At 37.8% G+C, this 20,947-nt stretch overlaps 1 protein-coding gene across 1 annotated transcript in view; it reads left to right on the top strand.

Moving 5' to 3' along the window:
* Positions 1–20,947, top strand: part of COL19A1 (collagen type XIX alpha 1 chain) — a 325,830-nt gene that overhangs the window by 7,168 nt on the left and 297,715 nt on the right. Inside the window, 3 exon segments of the mRNA XM_080665043.1 lie at positions 7,669–7,795; positions 14,840–14,914; positions 16,350–16,449. Coding sequence (XP_080521169.1) covers positions 7,669–7,795; positions 14,840–14,914; positions 16,350–16,449 — 302 coding nt within the window.

Genomic DNA, 20,947 nt, shown 5'->3' with positions numbered 1-20,947 from the left:
TACTGCAGAAAATGACAACAGGTATGACCAGTTTTCTTCATATCCTTCTAAAAATGGATCATGAGACATCCTTGTACACATTTGAAAAAAAGTGATATGAAGGCCTTAAAAAAGCTCAGCATCCACATATATTATTCTGAGGTTCTACATTACTCACTCCATTGGGAAAACATTAAAGGTCTATGTTAAAGTTTAAATCTTACCTGGGAAGAACAACACATTAAACACTGGCCTAGATTCATTTATAAAGTTAACTTGATAACTACATAGCTGGGATCTGAGGGACAGGATAGCAAAGAGGCAAGTTGTGATGAAGAAGGAGATTGTGGACAAAGCCCAGAATTGAGAAATCCGGGGAGGGCACCAGGGAAGGCAGCAGGAAGCCGCCTGAGAACAGCAGGTGTCTGGGGAGAGTGAGAAGGATCCGGAAGAGAGTCCAGAAAGACCCCAAGGAAAGCTTTGTCCTCGACAATTTTTTGGGGGGAGTCAACCCTTGTCAACAGCTTACAGCAGAGATTAAAGATCTGAAAAATGTCTGTTTTTTCCTTCTTTTTAACATATACAGGATTCATTTTGAGAATGCGATAAAAAGTTATTTCTAATATTCCTAGCTGAGTGGAGTATGTCTCTATTTAATTAAGGTTGGAACAACAGGAACATCAGATAGTAAACATATTTTAAGAAATGTACAAAGAGCAAAGGTTTTCATTATAGCAATCTTTGAAATATAAGATTCTGACATGCCTTAAGAATTATAAAATTAAGATGAAATTATTGTCACTATAGATTCAAAGATAAGTATAATTTACTGTATCTCAAGATTTGAACATTGGTAGCTTTTTACTTTTTAAAATTCAGTGAATATTTAAATTTTTTTATTTTTTCAATTACAGTTTACATATAATACTAAGTTGTGTTAGTTTCAAGTGTACGGCATAGTAGTTAGGCAATCATATGCTTTACAAAGTGGTCCCCCTGATATTTCAAGTACCCACCTGGCACTGTATATGTTTATTAAAATATTATTTACTATATTCCATATGGTGCAGTTTACATCCCCTGGACTATTTTGTGACTACCAAAATTTGTGGTTCTCAATCTCTTCACCTTTTCTGCAAATATTTATTGAGTCTCTGCTTTTCCAGGTACTGTGCCAAGTGCTCACGATACAGTGATAGAACAGACAGACAGTAATCCCTGCCCTCAAGGAGCTTAGAATTGAGTAAGAGCAATAAACATATGTACACAGACAAAATAGTCTTAGCTAGAGAAAAATGGGGCCAGGTCATGGACAGGTAATGGCTTTTCCATTTAGTAACATTTAAATTGAAAGATGTGAGGAAGAGCAGGATTCAGCATATTCCCAGATACACAAAAGCCCTGAGGTTGGAAAGAGTCAGGGAATTTGAGAAATAGGACATTAGTAAAGAGAAATGTACCAAATGAGACTGGAAAGGTGGGTAGGGGCCAGATTATTCGGGGCTTCTAGGCCATAGAAAGGATTTTTTGGATTGCATTTGAAGTATAATGGGAAACCACTAAAGGGTTTAAAGTTGGAAATGACATGATCCAACTTTGATTTTTAAAAAAATCTCCCTAAGGCTATGTTGAGAGTGAATTTTGTCCAGAGTTGATGGTGGATGAGGGAAATTAGTTTAGGGAACTGTTGAGGAGTCTAGATCAGGACAATCTGACCTAGGATAGTGGTAGAGGACTGGAGAGCAGTGAATGGATTTGAAATGTGTTCAGGGTAACACTGGTATGATGGTTTGGGTGTGGGAGATGATAAGGAAGACAGAAGAATCTATGTGTGCTTAGGTTTCTGGTTTGAGCATTTTGTTGGGTGCTAATTATTGAGATTGGGAAAAGAATGAGAGGAACAAGTTGTGGTTGAGAATCAAATGTTTAATTTGTATAGTTCCAGATGTCTGTGTGATATCTAAGAGAGATTGAGTAGCAGGTGGATGCAAAGTCTAAAGTTCAGAAAAGAGGATTGGGCTGGAGATGTAAATTTTAGATTTATCATCTGACAAACACTACTTAAAGACAAGAGAATGGTGAGATCACCTAGGAAGACATTATAAAGAGATAGGAGAGGAGGGCCCACAGATTCCAGAGTTAATAAATCAGGTATAAAAACAAAGATCTGAGAAGAGAATTTAGAAGGAAATCCCAGAGAGTCTGAGAGCGGAGAGGCCAATGAAAATGAGGGTTTCAAGGAGGAGGAAGTGGTCAGCTATTGGAAATGACACCAACAGTTGAATTAGATAAGGAGAGAAAATGATTCTTTTTAAAAATATATATTTTTATTGATTTCAGAGAGGAAGGGAGAGGGAGAGAGAGAGATAGAAGCATCAGTGATGAGAGAGAATCATTGATTGGCTGCCTCCTGCATGCCCCACACTGGGGATCGAGCCTGGCAACCCAGGCATGTACCCTGACCAGGAATTGAACTGTGATCTCCTGGTTGATAGGTGGATGCTCAACCACTGAGCTACACCAGACTGGGTGAGAAAAGGATTCTTCTTTCAAGATCTTGCTGAACTTGGCCAGTGACATTTCAGTAGGTTGGCAAGGGTGATCTCACCATTTCAGTGGAATGGCAGTTCTTTAGTGAATAGAATGCTTAGTCAACTAACAATAACATCTTGTTCTTCAAAACTTTTGGATAAATGAAGCTGAGTACAATTATTCTCTAAGTGGCTCAAATAAATAGATTGAATTCATATGCTTATGGCTATATAGCCCTCTGGTTCTTTGTTGCTGAACAGGGACCAAAACTTCAATGAACAAATTTTTAGGATGCCTTGGCACTTCTTCATTGTGCAAATATCAATATGAATATCAGGTTAAAGAGAGAAATGCAACTAAATTTTTACTAATTCTTATTTATGAATATGTAGAGTGAACAGTTATTGTAGCAGGTACTTTTTTTGAACACTTACTGTGTTCAGGGCCCTTTGCTTTACTCTTTCCAAGTATTAAATAGTATTGTTCCTGGTTTTCAGGTGAATAAATGAAGGCTTGGTGAAAATACATAAATGGCAAAGCTCAGACACGAAGCCATAGCTTTAGCTACTATATTAGGCTGCTAATTGATCAACTAATAAAAATCACTTTGTTTAAAAATGAAAGTGATCAAGGATCTCTCTGAAAGTTAGATCAATATTTGTAAGTTTGATCAATATTTGTGAGCTTGTTTCTTTGAAATAGAATTAATTGCTATAACAGTTACCTGCTGACTTGAAGTAATAGCTAGGATAAGTTTGCAAAGTCATGTTGGGATTAGGACTATGTCTAGATGAGAGAGTTCAAAAGAAATAAGTATAAAACCAGCTGTTTGATATTTAGAACCACACATATGATTTTAATATTACAATTGCAGCTTCTAGCTATTCACTCAGAAATATCCAAAATCTTGAGTTAATTTTAAAATGCTGATCTTAGAGTGTTTTGGCACATGCAGAATACCAAAGATGGTGGCTTTAGTTTTCTTCTAAAGAGTGTCTATGGACAACATTTAGGCACTGGTACGATGGCTTATTTTATATTTGACTCTTGAGTAAACGTTGAATGGTGGTAAATATATGACATAATATTATTTGCATATTTAGAACTCTTAGAATAGCTATTCTAATAATACTGTGTTTGTCAAGTACACTGAAGGAGCCATTATATTTTTAATTGCAATTCATTTCCATGTTAGTTACTGCACTATAAAAATTAATTTAAGTAATGTTAAAGTTTTCCATTACAGGGATTCTATTTACTAAATCTTTTATTGTAATGTCTGTAAAGTAGTAGTCTGAATTCAGAAAGACAGACAATTTTGGGAGGTAATACATTAATATTAAATATGATGTTAGTGGCAGGCTCAGATGTGGTTGGCATTGCATAGATCCATTTTACACTTTAAATAGAAGGAAAAAATATTTTTTATGTGTGCGGTAATTCCGCCAGTAGCAGTGATTATTCAATCCAGTAACAAAATAGTTAAGTTTATAGAAAATGTGATGATATTAATTAAGTCAAAATATGGAAAATTATTATTCAGAAGAGAAAATAGAATTGTAAGTAATAAAATTATGTTTTAAAGATATAAATAATTATATATGATACCTAAAGAACAAGCAATAAAAGAAAAATTAATATGGACTACATAAAAATAAAAAAATGGTGCTACAAAGGCCACAAGAAACAGAGTGAAAAGGCAACCCACCATGTGGAAGAAAATATTTGCAAATCATATGTCTGACAAGGCGTTAATAATCAGAACATATAAAGAATTCCTACAACTCAGCAACAACAGCACAAACTAAATTTAAAAATGGGCAAGATTTAAATAGACATTTTTCCAAAGAAGATACAAAAAAATAGCTAATAAGCACATGAAAGTGTTCAATATCACTGATCCTTAGGGAAATGAAAATTAACACCGCAATGAGATACCATCTCACACCCATTAGGAGGGCTGCTATTAAACGCGCGCACGTGCACACACACACACACACACACACACACACCAGAAAATAATGTTGATGAAGATGTGGAGAAATTGGAACTGTGTAAATTGTTGCTGGGAATGTAAAATGGTTCAGCTTCTATAGAAAACAGTATGGTGGTTCCTCAGAAAATTAAAAATAGAATTATAATGTGATCCAGCAATTCCATTTCTGGATATGTACTCAAAAGAATTGAAAGCAGGGACTTGAACAGATATTTATATATTTGTGTTATTTGAATATCCATTATTCACAATAGCCAAAGGTGGGAGAAACCAAGCTTCCATCAAAGGGTGAATAGATAAACAATATATGGTATAAACATACTGTATAATATTATTCAGCCTTAATAAAGAAGGAAATTCTGACACATGCTACAACATAGACAAACCTTGACAAATTATGAAATAAAGTCACAAAAGGATAACTACTGTGCGATTCCATTTATATGAGGTACTCAGAGTAGACATATCTGTAGAATAGACCGTAGAATTGTGGTTGCCAAGGGACGGGGAAGGGAGAAATGGGGAGTTACAGAATTTCAATTTTGTAAGTTGAAAAGTTATGGATGGAGGTGATTCTTATACAACCATGTGAAGGTATTTAATGCCACTAAAATATACAATATTAAATTTTATGTTAGGTGTCATTTAACAGGATTAAAAAACAATAAAAATACATAAATTATTATAAGTGGTATGACGTTAAACATTTTTTAAAGAAGACAAAATTTAAGTTATAAGAGGCTGTATAGACATTGATAATTAGGAACTAATCTGAAAATATATTCAGAGTTCTTTCATACACATTAAGGTATATGTTGATATATTATGAACATATTTGGCAATGATACATCTGATAAAGGGTTAATATCTAAAATATATAAGGATCTTATACAGCTTAACAAAAAGAAGACAGACAAACCAATTAAAAATGGGCAAAGGACCTAAATAGATACTTCTCCAGAGCGGACATTCAGATGGCCAAGAGACATATGAAAAAATGCTCAAAGTCATTCATCATCAGAGGGATACAAATTAAAACAATGAAATATCACTTCACACCTGTCAGAATGGCTATATCATCAAATTAAGAAATGAGAAGTGCTGGTGAGGATGTGGAGAAAAGTGAACCCTAGTACACTGCTGGTGGGAATGCAGACTGGTGCAGCCACTATGGAAAACAGTATGGAGTTTCCTCAAAAAACTAAATATGGAACTGCCATTTGACCCAGTGATCCCACTCCTAGGAATATATCCTAAGAAACCCAAAACACCCATCAGAAAGAATGTATGCAGTTTATAATAGCTAAAATCTGGAAACAGCCCAAGTGCCCATCAGTAGATGAATGGATAAAAAAATCTGTGGTACATTTACACCATGAAATACTATGCAGCAGTAAAAAAATAAAAATAAAAAAAGAATCTCTTACCCTTTGAGACAACATGGAGGGACCTGGAGAGTGAAATAAGCCAGTCAGAGAAAGACAAGCATCACATGATCTCACTCATATGTGGAATCTAATGAACAAAATAGATCTAGAGACAAATAAGCATGGAATTTCAGAGGAAGGCGAAGGTGGATGGGTGAAATGAGTTCAACCAAAGAACTTATATGTATAGCCCATGGACACAGACAATAGGATGGTGAAGATCTGAGTGGGGGATGGGGATAGGCTGGAGGGGGTCAGTGGGGTAAAAAAGGGAACATATAATACTTTCAACAATAATGATTTAATTTTAAAAAGGTGTATATTGATATATTATGTATAATTGCATATATAATCAATATCTGATTATAGTCAGCCCTCTGTACCTGCAGGTTTTGTATCCACAGATTCAACCAACTTTGGATTAAAAATATTCAGAGGGAAAAAGCCCAGAAAGTTTCAAAAAGCAAAACTTGAATTTGCCACTTGCCAAGCACTGTGTTGAATCCACTCAAATGAAGTGATATGTGAGATAAGCTAAGTGAATAAGCCAGTCAAATGAAGTGATATGTAGCCCATCTGCAAATATAGATTACTAGAGGCCCAGTGCACAAAATTCATGCATGGGTAGGGTCCCTAGGCCTGGTGGGCAATTAGGGCCTATCTGTGAGGCGACTAGTGGGGTGATTGGGGCCCCTGCTGGCACCTGCCTTGGCTGGCCTGGTGCGGCCCGCTCACTGGCCCCGCCCCCTGCTGCCACTGCTGGTCGGGCCTGAGGGCTGGGGGCAGCTCCTGTGTTGAGCGTCTGCCCCCTGGTGGTCAGTGCATGTCATAGTGACTGGTTGTTCCACCGGTTGTTTGGCTGTTCAGTCGATTTGCATATTAGAGTTTTATTATATAGGACTAGAGGCCCGGTGCACTTAATTCATGTGCGGGTACAGTCCCTAGGCCTGGCCTGCGATCAAGGAACATCTTCCCCAGCTGCCCGCAGCCAGCCCCTTCCCCCCCCCCCACCACCCACCCCCGGTTCCCCATTTGCCATCGAGTGATCGGTGCCTGACGGGCAGGGGAAGGGACCAAGAGGTAGTTAGTGCACCTCATAGTGATTGGTCCAGCAGTTGTTCTAGTTGTCCTGCTGTTAGGGTCATATTACCCTTTTATTATATAGGATAGAGGCCTGGTGCCTGGGTGGTGGCTGGCTGGCCTGCCCTGAAGGGGGCCCCAGATCGGGGTGGGGGGGTATCTGCTGGGGGGCGGGACTGGCCTGGATGAGGGGCTGCGAGTGGTTTGCAGGCCGGCCACACCCTTGATTGGGGTGGGGGTCCCTGCTGGGTGGCAGGGTCGACCTTGGCAAGGGGCCACTGGGGGGTGGGGCCAGCCTGGTCGGGGGACTGTGGGTGGTTTGCAGGCCAGCCACGCCCCCAGTTTTGTCAGGAAGGACGTCCGGAAGGATGTCCAGAAGATGTCCAGTCTGTCTGGTCTAATTAGCATATTACCCTTTTATTAGTATAGATATGCAATTACTATGCCATTTTATATTAGGGACTTGAGCACCCAAATATTTTAGTATCCTTGGGGGTCCTGGAATCAATCTGCCATCGATACCAAAGGACAACTGTATATAATTATACATAACGTAAAAATCTATTATGTTCTCTTTGGTGATGAGGATTTTCTGGAGATACAATGAGAGGAATTATATAATAAGCTCAATTCTAATATTTTGTTCTGTTGCAGATCTGTGGTCCTTTGTTCACATGGTTTCGAAGCACAATGAGTCACGCTGGCTCTTGGAAACTTTGGCTCTGGGCGGCAGTGCTCCTGCTTCCTGCTTCCACTTCCATGACGGTCAGGGACAAGCCAGGTATCCAGGCTACCTCTTTTTCCCGTCGTCAAATGTTATTTATAGCCTTTAAATTATTTTTTTAAATCATGAAGATAAACCTTGTTAAAGTTGAAGAGGCCAGGGATTCACTTTATTAAGACAAAATAAATAATACATTATTTTCCCCATTCACCTTCATTTGAACATTGAGAATTCCTAAAATTATCTTATTTTTTTCATATGCATATTGGTCTAAATGGCCTTTTCTTTCTCTCATTGATATTTGCAAATACACATATATTTGTGTTCATTTCTCTGTGTGTATATTTCTCCCTTTCTCCTTTAAGTTTTAAATTATTTGAGTTATTTAAATTATAGGTACAGAAACTCATCACCATTTAGGATTAACTGGGGACATAGCTAATCTTAATTAGGAAAAAGTGAAAAACAGAATAGGAGATATAAAAGGAAATGTCGTTTAATTATACGTCAGTTTTGTAATATCTCAGATGAGGTGAACAAAAGATTTCAACTAACTAGGTAATATTTATTTGTAATTGTTAGATTATCAACCTCATAAATATTTCCAAAGAGCTTGAAGGCAATTTGAAACATTTAATTCTACCTCTGATTTTTATAAATGATTATGTGGCTAATTTGGAAGATTTTTCTTGAACACTGAGTATGTGTAAGATACCGATCTAGATGTACCTCATAATTAAAAGTTGAACTGAATACATTGAAAAAGCCATTTTCTAAGCAAAAAGAAACTTCAACTCTCCTTCTGTGCAATTACATATAATGTATTCTGATTATGGTCACATGTGATGATGTATCCTGAGTATGAGTCTCATTGTGCTTATTCTTTTAAATATATCCTTTAATAATTTTTGCCAAACACATACGAATGCACTCTAGTAGAAACTTTTGAGTGTGAAGCACACATAAAATAAAAGCAAACTCTTATAAAGCTATAACAAATCTTAGTTTCTGAGTGTTATGTGAGTCTTTATGACTTTTTTTTTTTTTACTAATTTGGCAGGAGGTACATTTCCTAAAATAATTTACATGAAAGTTTGTGTATCCTACCACAGTATAAATGACATCCTGTGGCTGTCATACATTTTTTTTTTTTTGGGGGGGGGGGGTCGGGAACTCTTTCTTTAGTGAGAAAGAAATCAGGAAAGACTCATGGCAAAAAGAAGTACATGGAGCAGGGGAATTTATTCTGACAAAGTTACTATTCTGGATTCCTTTATGACTCTTTTAAGAGAGCTAGAGGTAAAGCAAATTGCTACTGAGAGGGAACAGGACTGTTTTTGGTTAGAAAGGAAAATGAATCTTTGATTAAGTAGGACACAATTTTTAGGCACATGCTAGTGTGTAATAAATGATTTTGATGATAATTATTTGAAAGATCTACATAAGTGGATTTCCAGTCTTAGTGTGAGCATGTATCATGGGGGTATTGATTTGCAAGCCCCAGTCTCAGAGATTCCCATCATGCAGGACAGCCTTGGGTGGGATTCAGTCATTTACATGTTTAGCAAGCTCCCCAGGTAAATCTAAAGAAAACACCATTAGCATAATGACGTTGGTTTTCTTGCATCTTATGCTATTGGGTTTCTTTTATTTTATTTTGTTATTTTTTTGCTTTTAATAACTTTTCCTTTATTGTGGTGAGAACACTTAACATGTGACCTACCCTCAATAAATGTCTAAATTGATAATACAGCAGTGTTAACTATAGGCACAGTGTAGGATAGCGGATCTCTGGAATGTAATCATCTTGCATAACTGAAACTTTCCAGCTTGGGATTCCCCTGGATGTTTTGCTTTTGCAGCTCTGGTATCTCAATTCTTTAATCAGGTTATATCGTATGTAGGACAACGGAAATGTATGTATGCTGGCCCATTAATTTACCAACTTAATTTGTCTGATAAATTTTCATAAGAGTATGAATTCAAAATTAATCTGAACTCTAACAGGATTCACATAACAAAGTACTAAAGGAAATTAAGAACAACATGAGGAGTTGATTTTTATCATGCCATTAGGTAGTAGGTGCTCGCAAAGTAATGCATACCGCACGTACCATGGACATTGCTTAACTTCAAGTATCATTCGCTTTAATTACCGTGTCCGCACAGCACTGTCATAAGGATTATTGAAGATGATGACCCACCAGGCATCGTCTTCTTGTGTCTTGTGTCGCTGATTCACAGCGCAGATTCCAGTTTTAGTTTCCTCATGTGCAGACCTGTGCATGTGGTCACTAACCATTTACCGGAGGGAAGTGATTACATCTAAAAATAAAATATAACCAATCTGAGGGAGAGGCTAGGGTTTCAGCTCTGGAGTCTGAAGTTGTCAACAGTCTACTGTTAAACCTAAATATATGAAGGATAGATCGAGTCTTTTAATTGCTTTACTTTGACTCTATGGCATCTTTAACAAATACTTGAATATTGTCCTACTTGGGACAGAATTCAAGTGTAATATGGAGTGCTTCAATAACAACTTGAATTTTAAAATCATGAGGCTATTTAGAATTCATGTTTTTCATCAATTGTACCATTATGTGGAGATTATGAGATAAGGCGTATTTGTATATTTTTATGCTGCAGATGAACTTCTGTTCGACTGTGGCAGTTTCAACTTAGTTGTCAAAAGAGGATGGGGAAGAGAGTTGTATTAAAAATTATACAGCATGTAGATCAGCTCAAAACTTACTGTACTCAGTTACTTAAAACTTCCGTCTGTGATAGCTACTTATGTATCAAACTAGAGGCCTAGTGCACAAATTCGTGCACAGGTGGGGCCCCTCAGCCAGGGGTCAGGGGGGAGGGACCCTGATCAGGGAGAGACCACGGGAGGTTGGCCAGCCACAGGAGGTTGGCTGTGGGAGCACACTGACCACCAGGGGGCAGCTCCTGCATTGAGCATCTGACCCCTGGTGGTCAGTACACATCACAGCGATTGACCGGTCATTCGGTCGACTGGTCGTAACAGTCACTTAGGCTTTTATACATATAGCTAATTAAAGGTTCCTCTTTTTCTTTTACTTTCTTTTAAGATAAAATATCAAATTACCATCAACAGTAACATTAAGCAGAAAACCAGAATAAGGAAAAGCATCAAAAAACAAAACCAACAAAAAACAAACCCACACGACTAAACACAAAGAGATATGATAGAATGCCATCTAAATCATATATATTTTTTTACTTATGGTAAAATTTCAAGTTAAGTATCTAGATTGAATTGATTATAAACTTGGGTCCCAAACTATACACAGAAACCATTTTAAACTAGTTATATATTAATTTCAAGGGGAAAAAACCACATTCTGAAATTTGGCTTTTACCAATTGGCAAACATTGCACTCTGAAATTCAAAGGAGAAAGTATGCTGTTGTATAGAAAATATTATTTTGTGTTTTCAAGAATTTCTCATGTTCAGTATGGCACCATGTAAGCATGGTGCTGCTGACCAAGGCACTTTGTGACTGAGTGGAGGAAAGCTTCACAGATGTTCAGGAAAGGCATGGCTCCTCAACCAGTGTTCTCTCCTGTGGAGGAATAGCTTTGGAAACAGAATACGCAGTGAAGATTCTGTGACCTTTTGTGACCTCTCTGTTAAAATAGCTTTCTTCCTCTCCCCCTCCTTTTTCTTGTTTGGTCACTTTTCTGTATTCTTTTTGTTATATTCTGGTCCAATGTGCTTTCCCTATTTCTCTTTTAGGTTATTGAATATCTAGGTCATAGAGTTCAGGTATATTTAGCTTTCGTAAGTGCTGCCAAACAGTTTTCTAAAGTGGTGGTCCTGTTTCTACTCCCACAAGCAATGTAGGAGAATTCTCCTTGCTCCACCTCCTCATTAGCACTTAGTGCTGTCAGTTCTTTAATTTTTAGCCATTAACTTGTATCTCATTGGGGTTTGACTTTGCATTTCCCTGATTACTAAGGATGTTGAGCAATCTTTCATATGCTGGTTGACAATTTGGATATTCTTTTTTGTGAAGTGCTTAAATTGTGTTTGCGTGTGTGTGTGTGTGTGTGTGTGTGTGTGTGTGTGCGTGCATTTCCAAAATAGGGCGTCAATCTTTTTCTTATTGATTTGTGAGAGTCTTTGTATATTCTGGATAAGATATTTTATAGGATGTGTGTTGCAATAGTCTGTAGTTCCTAGTCTGTGGCTTGCCTTTTTGCTCTTTTGATGTTGTCTTTTGATTATAAAGATTTTAATTTTAATGAAGTCCATTTTATCTATCTTTTATAATTAGTACTTTTTTCATCCCTTTTAAAAAAATCTTTGCTACCCCAAGTTCATGAAGATTTTATGTTGTTTTACCTTTTAAAGTTAGGTCTAAGATAATCTCTAATTTCTGTGCCTGGTGTGAGATAAGGGTCAAGGTTTAGTGTTTTCCTACATGGAGATCCAGTTGACTCAGAACCATTTATTGAAAGACGATTCTTTTTCCACTGTATATCAGTGGCCCTTTTATGGTAAACAAGGAGATCAGATATGCAAGGTCTGTTTTTAGACACTTTGTTTCATTGATCTATTTATCTATATGTGTACCAACAAATACTATGTTATAAATATTTCTGATATCTGACTGTACATTTTCTAGCTTATTGTTCTTTGATTTTGCCTTAGCTATGTTAGTTTTTTTTTGTAGTTCCATATAAACTTGAGAATCAGCTTGTCAGTGCAAACACACACACACACACACACTCATACACACACACACACGCTCACACACACACTCATACACACACACACACTCACACACACACACTCATACACTCACACACACACACACGCTCACACACACACTCATACACACACACACACTCACACACACACACTCATACACTCACACACACACACACGCTCACACACACACTCATACACACACACACTCACACACACACACACACACTCATACACTCAGACACACCCTGTTGGGATTTCAATTGGTATTGCATTGAATCTGAAAATAAGTTGACAATTGACAGCTTAACAATATTGAATCTTCCTATCTAAATACTCTGGCTAATCTCCTCTGTTACTTAGGCATTTAATGTCTCTCAGCAATATTCTCTAGTTTTTGGTGCAGAGATCTTGAAGAGATGCTTGGTTTTTATGAAAGCGACTATGGCCCTAGCTCAAGCATGTCAAACTCAAAGGCTAACACGGGCCAAATACGCAAGGTTTAAGTTTATATGGGCCGCAAAAAGACAAAAGTTTCAATTTTCATAGAAACGTAAGTTTCTTTTGATAGAGAAATGCTGAATACAAAGGGCTGGAATAAGTGAGTAATCATTAACATAAAATAATAGAACATTTATTAATATTTTTTTCTTGAACATTAAGTTACCAGACACTGAATAACTGTACAAATTAATAAGCATAATTCAAATAAACCTATTTTTCTTGTTCTCTGAAAGCGAAATATTTCCTGTTGCACACAAGTAGTCCAAGACTAATGACGGGCAATTGGCTGAAATGGTGTGCCTGCATGTAAGGGAAATGAATTTGTGATTACACAAGAGTCAATTTGTGATTCAGCACCAGGGTGGCAGTGTTTCTGGGTTGACCTCCAGGTCTATAGATCCTCTCTAGCCTGTGCTTAGATCCTGCTTTCCCTGTGGCACTCAATACTGGTTTGTGGGAGTGGGCTGCCCCAGAGCTGGTTCTCTGATGGTTACTCCTTGCTCTGATCCCCAGGTTCCAGAAAAACAACTTTCCCCTGCAGTCTCCTAGGGTGTCCCCAACTGGGTGATCCTATGTATTGGGCTCAGTAATCAGAAGCAAGGATTCAAAGAGGAGAAAACACAAGTATGCGAACTCTGGGTCTGCGCGCAAGCCTGTGCAATCCCCTTGTGTCCAAACAGCTGGCACACTCCCAGAGTTTTTAGGCTGTCCTTCTGTGTCAGATCAAAATGGGTTGCTTTTTAGAGATCCCCTCTGTTAGCAGCTCTGAGGAACCCCTTCCACATTCATGGATCATGCCAGCCTCAACAGCCATGGATATTTCTAGGTGCAGACTTCCCCTGCTCCTCCAGCTCCCGCAGTGCGCGCGTTTCTCTGTCCTGCCAGGACCAGAGACCTCACCTTATCCCAGGTGAAATCTGACCTTTCCATGGTGGAGTGTAGAGCTCCTCTGAATCCGCATGTTTGCGCCAATTTGGAACTGGTGCTCTGGGGTTTGCAGCTATTCGGTGGGTGCCACAGTTGTAGATTTTCAGGCTTCCAATAACATTCACTTTCCCCTTCAAGATGGTGCGGTCTCTGTGTCCAAGCCGGTGGCTCCGGGAGGGAACCCAGCAGCAGTGAGGGCTGCCTGGTCAGGGGACCCCCATCTAGAAGTCCCCCACCTTCTCCTGGAGTATAGCTGTCCCTTAACTCTCAAACAGACACTCCCATGTGACCCTCAGCTGTTCTTTCTATCTGCTCCGGGACAAGGCTCGGGACACATCTGTCTATTCTGCTGCCATTTTTCCACACATCTCAGTCCCCTTCTGTTTTAAAGTTTAATGTCACCTGACACCAAAATCTGAATTAAAGTCATGCTGAAATAAACAGTGTGGTGATTGTGGTGGTGGAGGTAGAGGTGGTGGGTGGAGGTGGAGGAGGACATAGAGGGATAAATGGTGATGGAAAAAAGAAAAGAAAAGAAATATAATGGTAGTTTACTTGTTTTAATATTGGAATGTACTTTGAATATGAAAATTTAATGATGCTAAAGCCAGCTAATTTCCTAATGTCAAATATAGCAACAATTAGAATGTTGAAATAATAATAATAATAGCAATAATAGTCGTGATAATAGCTAACACTAACAACCATTTACTGTGTACCAGGTACTGTTCTGAGCACTTCACATACATAAATAACTACATGTAATCTTTACAAACGCACTGTTAGGTAGGTAATTTTCTTATCCTTATTTTAAAGAGATTTAATAAATTGGTTTAATTTATTCCCATTTTTAAGTTTCTGGTTATATTGTGAGATTCAAATTTATTTGAAAAAGTTGATAGGAAATCCTTAGTACTTTTTCTTTTTAATAGAAAAACAATGTGCTATACTGAGAACAGAGGGACATCAGTTTTTCCAAGACAACAGAGATAAACTTGAAGTTTCAGGTAAGCATTAAAATCCTTTACAAAGACACATGCTGTGTCAAATTATCAACAAATATGTAATATATTGTAGGTGATTCCTTGACATTATAATTTAAGATGGTGACATCAGTATAAAAAATGAAAAGCAAAGAAGATGGATGATGTAGAAAATATGCTAAAAACAGATTTCTGTATTATTTTAAGACCAACAACAACTCAACCTTTTGGAGAAAAAAGGTTATTTAAGACTAGAGGCCTGATGCACGAAATTCGTGAATGGGTAGGGTCCCTAGGCCTGGCCGGTGATCAGGGCTGATCTGTGTGGCAACCGGCAGGGCAATCAGGGGCCCCCTTGCTGGCACCTGCCTTGGCTGGCCTGGGACCTGTGGGCTGGGGGCAGCTCCTGCATTGAGCATCTGCCCCCTAGTGGTCAGTGTGCATCATAGCGACTGGTCGATTTGCATATTAGGCTTTTATTATCTAGGATAGGATTGCCAGTGCCCATCATATGCACCGGCCGGTTGGTCACGTGCAATTGGTGCTAGTGAGAGCTTTATATGTATCATGCATGCGCGAGTCAACATTGCACATTATATGCACCAGATGGTCGGACAGTCGGTCGGTCACTTAGCCTTTTATATATAGAGAGATAGAGGCCCAGTGCATGGATTTGAACACTGGTGGGGTCCCTTGGCCTGAACTGTGGGGATCGGGCTGAAACCGGCTCCCTGACATCCCCCAAGGGGTCCCGGATTGCAAGAAGGCGGTTCTCGGGTGATGCACCCCAGAATGGGACTCCCTCCTCTCTGGTTCTGGGTGCATCACCCGAGAATCACAGCTGCCAAGTCACTGCAGTTCGGCAGCTCCTGCGTTGAGCATCTACCCCCTCGTGGTCAGTGCATGTCATAGCTACTAGTTGGAGCGTCTGCCCCGTTGTGGTCATTGCACATCATAACTACCAGAAGGTTGGCCAGTTGCTTAGGCTTTTTAGCCTTTTATATATAGAGATTATAGAAGTTGTATAGTTTGTAGAAATTTTGGAAAAAAAATATGAGAATACATTTCCCCACATCAATATGTATTTTTCTAAAGTATTATATTTTTTAAAAGGCTGCTTAGTTTTCAGTTGAATGGTGGTAATAATTTTTACTTAACTGACTTTCTGTCTTTAGTTATCAGAACTGCTACAATGAACTATTCTGATTATTAGGATAATTCCTTGGGTCAAAGAAAATTAATATTTTAGTCTCTTGAAACATATTTTATTCTTCTACATCCCTAAAAGAGAAAAAATGAAATAAAGAAATTTTGCTAATCCCAAACAGCAGGACTTTAGTTGAAATAAATCAGTGCATAGATAAGGACAATGAAAAAGTCTTATTTAAAAATCAGTATCGTTGTGAGTTTACTAAATTTAATAAAACTGCTGAATTAAATCATTTGTCACATTTTACAGGTTTTGATCTAGGAGAGAGCTTCTCTTTGCGACGTGCATTTTGTGAAGGTGATAAAACCTGTTTCAAATTGGGAAGTGCACTTCTTATTAGAGATACCATGTAAGTAAAATAATTTTTCTTTATATTTAAATTATACCACATAAACTATTTTTTAATGGGGTCCCAAATAATTTGTTAAAAAATAAAACATTGAACTACTTTCATACCCACTTGAATGCTGTGGTAAATGTTCTGTTTATAAATCTGTTGTTTTTAATAATCTTTGCAATCTGATCTTGGTGTAAATACCACTTACACATACAGATAGTGGCATAATCTTTAGAGAATAGCAAGTAAGTTTGCTTCTTGAAGGAATATTTTTATTTAAAGTAGACATGACCAACAGTAGATTTTAAAATATAAACGTAAGGCACAATTTAGAGTTGGAGACAAAAAGCTTAGATTTATTATATTTATTTCTATATGTTTTATGCATATACATAAGCTTCATGATAAATTAAAATAAAAGAATGTGGCCCTTAGGTATTTATTTTATATGTTGTGTGGAGGAAATAGTAGAGAAAAACTGTTTTTCAGTTTTATTTTTGGTCTTGATACTTGTTTCATTTCAAAATGGTTTTACAAAGGTTTCCTTTCTTATTTTTACTATTCTTTTTTTCTGATAAACTTGGAATTAAAAAAAAAGAGTCACTTACCATTTAAATACTGACAATTGGTCAGCAACTATTTAGGGTAATAATTAATTCCTCATATGGTTGGCTATATGTCACTGGAGGGTGGATAAATAGCAATTCAGAAAGCTTGAGCCACCAGAAAGGCAGATCTGGTATATATGGTCATGATATTTAGTCTTGTAGTCCAAGATGAACATTTTAGTATATGAATACACGGCAATGAAAAAGGCATCAAAGTTCTTTTTGGTTTAAAATGCAGCATAGCTGTTCTTGTGTGAAAGCATCTATGAATGTTTTCACGTCCTGTTGAGTAGCCTAATATTTAAGTTACCAAACAGGGTTGTTGAGACTCTCAGCATTTGAATTCTCATCTTATTGCCTATTCTCCGATGCTCCATATAAACCGTGTTTTTAACTTGCTTTTTTTTTTTTTTTGAGAAAAATCTTTTTTAGGCCTTCTATTTTGTGATAATTTAGATGCTTTTAGTTTAATGATATGGTTCGTTAGAAGTAAATTGCTTATTAATAAAAAAAATAAGAGTGTAAAGGAAGAGAGTAATTTGATACTGAGGGGTATAATGAGTGATCGTCAGGTGGGGCACTTCAGCAGATGTAACTATTGTGAGTGGATTTTAGGTGGTTTCACATGTAGGCATGAAATCCTCAGGGCAAGGCGGTTTCATGATTGGACAGTCATATGCAGTGAAGTCAAGTTAATATGTATCTCATATATATTTCATATATATAGAGAGATGTTTCTTTACTAGTAGGTAAATTTAATTAATGAATTTAAGAAAGTCAATAAATTCTCTTCCAAAAATTAAGATGTATTTTCTTTCATGCCCACTTCTTAATGATTTAAACCCCTGAAATTTTGGCTGAGTGGCTAAAGGATTGGAGTGATAAATCTTTTTAAAATTCATGGGGCCTGTACATAGGAAAACTTAGCTAATTGTAAGTAGTTATATTGGAAATTTTGCTGCCCCATTTAGGCAATGCCATTCCTCTTTGAATAGGTGTGATAATAAATATTAGGTACAACTAGAAATTTATTTTCCCACTTTTGGCTCTGAATCACTGTGCAATCCCTGGGCAATCAGCGTAAGTGAATTCTCTGACTCTGCACTGCAGAGCCCTGGTACCTCCACTACAGGAAACTGGAGGGTATCTGGTTAAGCTGACTAGCAAGTGTCAAGTAGCTTGGCACATCTCCACTTAATTTCACTCACTGAGCCAAGTACGCTAGGATGCTTCTCTTGCATGATGCCATTTTGATTTTTCAATGAGACTGGAGTAAAGTTGCAGCTATTTATATATTTGTAAATAAGCTGCCTTGCAGAATTAGCATGGGAAAAGTCAGATGCTATCTTACATGAAAAATGGGGCTTCATTCTGTGCCTGAGCTTGTTTTTTTCTTCCAGGTGAGAATTATGAGGGAGGGATCTACTGAGTGTGTTGGTCAGATACCTACCTGATGGGCACACTTGGTACCTTAAGCCTAGCTTAATGTGGAGATACCACAGGCTGCTCTTGCAAGGGCCCTTCAAACAAATGTTATACACTTCAGGGTGGCATGGGCTCAGGGAACATCTGAGGGACTTTATGTGCTTGGTTTTGTTTTAAATTCATGTCCATTTCTTCAGTATTCCCTGGGATAGCAAATGGTATGTATTTGGGTGTTTTAAAGATTCTGGGTACATGCTGCCTAGTTTCCTAGAGTTATCTTTTAAGAAAACAATTCCTTCACTTCTTGTATCTACCAGTATCCCTTGTTATGTGAAATAAATAATTCATTATTTCTATACATATTGAAAGAGAGCTATACCATAGATTATCATATTCTGATTATCTTTAAATTGTGTTTTGGCATTTATCAGGGCAAAATTTTGAAGTTTTGAGATAAAATATACACAAAACATGTGGAGCACCTCATTTTCTCAGTATAATATAGTCCTTACAGTTTTTTGTTGCTTCTATAGAAACACATTTTAAATAAAAATGTCTTAGTAGTTGAATATTTTAGAAGAGTTGATGAGTGTTGAATTTCGATACACTGGTGATTCTGAAGGGGCAACTTGCACACCCTATTTTGACTTGCCAATGGGAGAAATCAATCAATTGTAAATGCACCAGGGAAGGCAATGTCCTGATTTATCATTGAATTCAAGGGTGGTAAAGAGCCTTCTCTCTCAGGTTCTATGATTGATACCTACTGGCTATCTGGAATACTGTGTTGAGAAAGATTCTGAGTCCATTTGGGTTCAGGGGGTGAGTGCTCTGATCCATTAGCAAAAAGAGGGGAGAAGGGAATGCTCATATGTGTTTCATATCTGTAGCTTCTCTGATTTAGGATGATTCCAGTGAATAACGTGTTGGTTTTTGCAGCTGAAACAGTTCCCAAGAATGGGGAAATGAGGTTATGTGTGAAAAAATAACCAACACATATTGATTTTAACAAGATTTTATGAGCTAGACACAGTGGCATAATTCTTAGCTTTTGCTATATCTCCAGGGAAGAGGCATCTCTCTGTCTTTCACAAAATTGGGGGTTACTTTCTGAAAGCAAGGGCTATTCAGTTTCACAGCTTTACATGGTAAAAAAAAGAGCTGGTAGAAGATAGTCTCATTTGCACTTTATCTTATTTTTTTTTCATGGTTATTGATTTTTATTTTATTCTGAATTCTTGCTTAGAGTTTCCTTTTTAGTCAGTTATGATCATCTTATCACAATTTCTTTTCTTTAATATTTTTTTCTTTATTGATTAAGGTATTAAATATGTGTCCTTATCCCCCATTGCCCCCACCACCACCCCACTCATGCCCTCACCCCCATGGTGTCTGTGTCCATTGGTTAGGCTTATATGCATGCATACAAATCCTTTGGTTTACCTCTCCCCCTTACCCCCACCCTCCTCTACCTTCCCTATGAGGTTTGAGCATCTGATCGATGCTTCTCTGTCTCTGGATCTGTTTTTGTCCATCAGTTTATGTTGTTCATTATATTCCACAAATGAGTGAGATCATGTGATATTTATCTTTCTCTGACTGGCTTATTTCACTTAGCATAATGCTCTCCAGTTCCATCCATGCTATTGCAAACGGTAAGAATTTCTACTTTTTTGTTTTGTTTTTTAAAATATATTTTTATTGATTTCAGAGACAAAAGGAGAGGGAGAGAGAGATAGAAACATCAATGATGAGAGAGAATCATTGATGAGCTGCCTCCTGCACGCCCCCTACTGGGGATTGAGCCTGCAACCCAGGCATGTGCCCTTGACGGGAATCGAACCTGGGACCCTTCAGTCTGCAGGCCAACACTCTATCCACTGAGCCAAACCAGCTAGGGCTTCTTCTTTTCCACTGCAGTGTAGTATTCCATTGTGTAGATGTACTACAGGTTTTTAATCCACTCATCTGCTGATGGACACTTAGGCTGTTTCCAAATCTTAGCTATGGCAAATTGTCTGCTATGAACATAGGGGTGCATATATCCTTTCTGATTGGTGTTTCTAGTTTCTTGGGATATATTCCTAGAAGTGGGATCACTGGGTCAAATGGAAGTTCTATTTTTAGTTTTTTTGAGGAAACTCCATACTGTTCTCCACAGTGGCTGCACCAATCTGCATTCCCACCAGCAGTGCACCAGGGTTCCTTTTTCTCCGCATCCTCGCCAGCACTTGTTTGTTGATGATAGCCATTCTGACAGGTGTGAGATGGCACCACATTGTCGTTTTGATTTGCATCTCTCGGATGATTAGTGACTTTGAGCATGTTTTAATATGTCTCTTGGCCTTCTTATGTCCTCTTTTGAAAAGTATCTATTTAGATCTGTTGCCCATTTTTTGATTGGGTTTATCTTTCTTTTGTTAAGTTGTATGAGTTCCCTGTAGATATTAGAGATTAAACTCTTATCGGTGATAACA

Source organism: Plecotus auritus, assembly GCF_963455305.1.
Source record: "Plecotus auritus genome assembly, chromosome: 4".
Classification (NCBI taxonomy): Eukaryota; Metazoa; Chordata; class Mammalia; order Chiroptera; family Vespertilionidae; genus Plecotus; species Plecotus auritus.
The sequence above is the reverse complement of the archived record's forward strand: the minus strand, read 5'-3'. Positions and strand labels throughout refer to the sequence as shown.